At 43.7% G+C, this 5,468-nt stretch overlaps 1 protein-coding gene across 2 annotated transcripts; it reads right to left on the minus strand.

The window, feature by feature from the left end:
• Positions 1–1,555: 1,555 nt before the first annotated feature.
• On the minus strand, positions 1,556–4,539 carry LOC137737421 (uncharacterized). Of its 2 annotated transcripts, none has more exons than XM_068476882.2 (2): positions 4,247–4,539; positions 1,556–3,719 (listed from the first exon to the last, which is right to left on the minus strand). In XM_068476882.2, the coding sequence occupies exon 2, from the start codon at positions 3,680–3,682 to the stop codon at positions 1,715–1,717; it is 1,968 nt and encodes a 655-aa protein (XP_068332983.2). In that variant the 5' UTR covers positions 3,683–3,719; positions 4,247–4,539; the 3' UTR covers positions 1,556–1,714. The 2 variants fall into 2 exon arrangements, with proteins under 2 accessions (XP_068332983.2, XP_068332984.2); XM_068476883.2 differs by having other exon boundaries at positions 1,556–3,692; positions 4,247–4,483.
• Between the last annotated feature and the right edge of the window lie 929 nt (positions 4,540–5,468).

Genomic DNA, 5,468 nt, shown 5'->3' on the forward strand with positions numbered 1-5,468 from the left:
CCGATGGGTCACCCATCCTGGGAGTGCTCTCGCGCGCTACTCGCTTAACTTCGGAGTTCCCATGGAACCCGAAGCCAGTGAGCTCCCAAAAGGCCTCGTGCTAAGTAGGGATGGGAATATACATTTAAGGATCACTCCCCTGGGTGGTGTGGGATGTTACAATTCACCCCCCTTAGGGGCCCGACGTCCTCGTCGGCACACCACGACCAGGGTTAGGCTCTGATACCAATGTCACATCCCGGCCCGGGCCCCCACCATATCCCGGGCCCGATCCACCATCATAGCACGATATTGTCCGCTTTGGGCCCCGACCACACCCTCACGGGTTTGTTTCTGGGAACTCACACGAGAACTTCCCGATGGGTCACCCATCCTGGGAGTGCTCTCGCGCGCTACTCGCTTAACTTCGGAGTTCCCATGGAACCCGAAGCCAGTGAGCTCCCAAAAGGCCTCGTGCTAGGTAGGGATGGGAATATACATTTAAGGATCACTCCCCTGGGTGGTGTGGGATGTTACACAGGTTGTCACACCAACACACACTTTAAATACAACCAAAAAAGGCCTAAAACTAAAGGAGAAAAGAAAAAAGGCCCAACAATAGAAAGGCCCAGGAACTACACAGCTTCCGCCATAAGCTTCCACTACCATCTCCACCCTCTGAAACAGGTACAACGGCCGATTCCTTTCCTCCTTCCAATAATGCCTCCACAGATGCCACCTCCAACCACAAGTTGCTTCAAGAGCACAGCCATAAACAAGGTATAATCGGCAGCCAAGTGAGCGAAGCCGACTATCAGAATGAAGTTCATGGATACCGATGAACGACTCTGTCGAAACCGATAGATTACAAGGAGAAAGTGGTGGTGGTTGTACCACCTGAGCCAGAGCAACCGTCAGAACTCTACACGCAATCTCAGAAAGAAACATGGCTGACAATCGGATTGAAGAGAGGTAGGGAAGAGGTATACCTTCAAGAGTAGAGGAACAAGGGAGACCAGAGAGAAAAAATTGAGAATAGGCAACTGTAGAAGCAGGGAGAGAAGAAGTAAAAGAAAAAAGAAAAGGCACGACAGCCGACCCCAGCCGATGCCACCGAAAAAACCCTAGATTGAAAGGCTCACAAGTAGTGAGAAATACTCTCAGCGAAGAGAGAGAGAACTCTCACCAGGGAGAGAAGAAACCTGGAACGGAGTGTGTATGGTATCTTAACATGCTGACCAAATTGATTGAATTAAAACAAAAATTATATGAATTTCCAAATTTTGTTTTGTAATTTTTGGCTCCGGAAATTCAAATTTTAAAATTATGATCCGATCTGATTCGAAATTTTTTTGGATGATCTTGTTTCCCCAAAAATCACCCCAGGGCTATTTGTGTTTAACTCAAACTTCAAACCTCAGCTTTTTATAATCTCATTTGGTCTAGTGTATCAGTACCATTATATTCAAGTTGGACATTTCTTTCTTCAACATATCTTGATTATAGCCGGCAAACGAGGCTGCAGGGTATTTATCGCTCTCTGCCAAAATGCATAAAAATTGTCAAAAGGAAAGTATCAAGCAAAGGACTCAGGGATGCTTCTCTACTGAAAGGTTATCCATCAACAAGGAACACTGTCGCATCAACACCAACATCAAATCACGCACAAATTTTTTGCTTTTTTTTTTTTTTTTTTTTTTTTGAATTTTATTCATTGAAATACTTTTCCTCTCGCCTACAGAGAAGAAGAAACAAACTGTCTGGGTAAACTAAAAAGATCCTCTCCTTCAAATGGCGAAGTCCACTCTCGGGAGACCGCGGCTGATGCTTCAACATTAGCAGCTCCATCCTGTAGTCCCACAAAGGAAATGCCATTCATGTTAGAGGAAGCCACTCTCATTCCAGGCTGAGCACCCAAACCAGTAGGCTTTGAATCATAAAAGTTGGGATTGCTCTTCATGATAGTAGGCAGTCCTGTCCACAACCCGTTGGGCCTTGGTGCAGACAGACCTCTATCCAAACTCCAGTCAATGTTGGTGTAATCTATTTGTCCAGATGAGCCTCCACCAGCGTTCCAGTCTGCCGGAGAAGCTGCCCCTGATGAGCCAACTGAACCTAACCCTGAGAAAAGTCCGAGGGAGGAAGCAGCACCAAGTGTTGGAGATGCACCTGCCCTACTCCATAGATTATTACCTCGGCTTGCTCCAGGGGATTCAGCTGTGCTGCTTCCAGGAACAAACTGCTGCTGCTGCTGTTGTTGATACTGAAACTGGTGATACATCTGATTTGAACTCAAATTACTAGGGCTGAGGCTTCTATTGCTAGGCATGTGGGGAATAAAACCATTGGACCTCATCATTTCGACACTAGTAGAAGGATACCAACTGGCAGCAGATCCAGGAGGCGATGAGCTCATACTAGTGGCAGGGACCTGCTTTATATTGACAGATTGAGGACGCTGCATCATAATAACCGGTTCCCTTACTGTTAAAGGCAGAAGGTTCTTCATCTCACCCCCTAAAGCTACATAACGAGTTTCCATCTTAGCTGGTGGAGTTGATACCTGCAAAGTTGATGCCAAAGAATAGGAAACTGAAGGATTTGATCCTGAATTTGTCCACCTTCTCTCAGCCGGAACTGGTGTCAGTTGGGGTTTCATCCACTCCAACTTTGGCTGTCCTCTCTTCAGAGGCTGCATAGTTTTACTTGCAGATTCTAAAGACCCTCCAACTGCAGCTGCTTGTTTTGTGTAATTAAAGTCTTTGTCATCTCTTCTTTGTTGGATAGCTGGAGGAGGACTAGGTTTTGTTTGTGGCCTCAAGTTCTGGCTAACAGCAATGGGAAGCTTGCCATTAGTACCTGTTGGAGGATCACCAATTTCTTCAGGCTTAGGTGATACAGAGGGTGGGTCTTGCTTTGACGCTCTTAAGCTTTCAGCAGCCTTCTGAAGGTCACCCTCACAGGATACAATAGCTCTTTCAACCTCTTGCTTTGAGCACTTGAACCGTGTTTCCAAATCAGCAATCCGGGAAAGTTCTTCTGATATGTCAATTTTCAAATTACCCCCACCAAAGTTTTGATCCCTTGGCTTATCTGTATCTTCACCACCTTCAAAAAGCCAAGCTACTGATTCCTCTACTCTGCCTTCATTCAGTATGAGAGCCATGGTTGCCCGTTCTTGTGAAAATCCCATTGCCACAAGCTGTTGAGCAAGTGCCTCAAGCTTTCTTGACATGATATAACCACTGCATCGTTCATGCAACTCCTGAGCTCGCCGCTCTTTCTGTCGCTGATGCTTCCTCTCATTCTTCTGACGGATTTTCTCTCGCTTGTCATTGTCAGCTCCTGGGACTGCTTCCTGCTTGGTAGGAGGATTAGATGTCTTGTCTTTATGGTCTTCCGACTCACCTGAACAGCTACCATTATTGGAAACAGAATCATACTCCACTCCTGTAGCAACAGAGCCCCCAGAATGGTCATCTGTTTCATCTATGTTGCGGAAACGACTATTACTGTGAAGAGGCGACACAGAAGGTGTTGGTGATAATTCAAGGGTATGGAAGGTTCCTAAAAGTGGATTGTATGCACTAGCTGGGACCCCACTACTTGCATTAGCAGGGCCCGTTGAAGGCTTTAAAGGTGTCTGGGTTTCTTTGATAGCCTTCTTGTCCTTAGACTTAGATCTGGACGATGCTGGAGACATCTCCTTGAAACTGGAAAGCAAGCAAACACAACAAGTCCTGCAGCGTTTAAGATATAGGATGCATGTATTCAGTACAAAACCAAATTATATCTCCCAACATGTTGTTTCTAACAAAAATTATTCTGCGAAAGCAGCATTTCGATACCAAACCAAATTAAACCGTCACGCATATAATCAGAGAACTGCAGAATTTAGAGGTCCAGTTACACAATTCCCTAAACATTCAGGAAAAATTCCAACCAAACCCACATTTGCTTGGCGCAATTCAAGAACATTAAAAAATTAATAAATTGGCTAAAAAACCGAATCAAACCCAATGTCAATTTAAATTGGCAAAGCACGAATCACAATTCAAACGGTTCAAAACGTAAACAAAATCCAACCCAAAACACTCAACTAAGTCAAATTCCGATATCTCGAACCATTTACAAACCCAAATCAGAAAACGCCCCGAGCAATTCAATCACAGCAACAATTGAAACAAAAAGAACTGAAATTCGTAAAAGAGGAATTCAATCACAACAACAAACGGAGAGTGGCGAGAAATGATTTGGGGGAGCGTACCTCTGTGTGTTGGGTGATCGTCCTCGATCTCAAGAGGCGGTGGAATTTGGGTTTCTGGGTTGGAATGCAACAATCTGACGCAATTGTGTTCAACGATTAAGGCGAATCAGAGGCCCAGCGGGGGAGAGACGCAGCAGTTTGGGCGATGAGTTAGGGGCTTAGGGTTCGGATTTTTATTTTTTATTTTTTTATTTTTTCGAGTTTCTTGTTTTTGGGCCAATAGAAATAGTTAGGGTTACAAGGATTGGGGAATGATTTGGTGTTGGGCGCCACAGCCACAACACCGGTTTCGTTGAAGTTTTTTTATTTTATATTTATTTTCCATTTTATATAAATATAACAAACTATCTGGTATTTTTATTTATTTTTGTTACAACAGAAACAGACTATTTAGTATTTTACTCAAACAACTTTTTTTCAGCAGACTTTTATCAAATCCTATTATCTAGCTGGATTTCCCCCAAAATAAGCAAAACTAAAATTGTCACGGGACCACTTCCCAGGCCCACTCCACACGGTTTTGTTTTTGAGAACTCACACAAGAACTTCCGATGGATCACCCATCCTGAGAATGCTCTCGTGCGCTACTCGTTTAACTTCGGAGTTCCTACGGAACCCGAAGCCAATGAGCTTCCAAAATGTCTCGTGCTAGGTAGAGATGAGAATATACATATAAAGATCACTCCCCTAGGCGATGTGAGATGTCACAAAAATCACAATTATTCTCTATCTATTAAAAAAAATTGTTTTGTTGTAGTTAATATTATTTATGAGTGTGATTTTATAAATTTAGAAGTAGGATTCTTGTGAACACGAAAGTTCCTTGAAACAAGAAACAAGAATAACGTGTACAAAATAATATTTTGTTTTGTTTGATGATTTTGGGGTTACGATCTCTTTGTAATTTGATCCTCTGATTCTATCTCCGTAAGATGTAGATTTGTTGATCCAAGGGCCGTCGAGGCTTGATCTTGGATGAACAGTTGTAAGTTTCTTCAAGGGCCTTCGTGGCTTTGATCTTGAAGGTTGATGGAAGTTTCTTCAAGGGCCTTCGGGGCTTGATCTTGAATGTTGATGGATGAGCGGATCTTCAAGGGCTTTTGGGCTTGATCTTGAAGAACGGTTGGTTTTCTTCAAGGGCCGTCGATGCTTGATCTTGAATGAACAGTTGGTTTTCTTCAAGGGCTTTTGGGCTTGATCTTGAAGAATGGGTGTATGGGTT

This window comes from Pyrus communis, chromosome 13 (assembly GCF_041283825.1).
Source record: "Pyrus communis isolate YQ-2024b chromosome 13, ASM4128382v1, whole genome shotgun sequence".
In the NCBI taxonomy this organism is placed as follows: domain Eukaryota; kingdom Viridiplantae; phylum Streptophyta; class Magnoliopsida; order Rosales; family Rosaceae; genus Pyrus; species Pyrus communis.

Bases quoted from the DNA above. Each gene is read 5' to 3' on its own strand.
- LOC137737421 (XM_068476882.2), bottom strand. From the start codon at position 3,682: ATGTCTCCAGCATCGTCCAGATCTAAGTCTAAGGACAAGAAGGCTATC.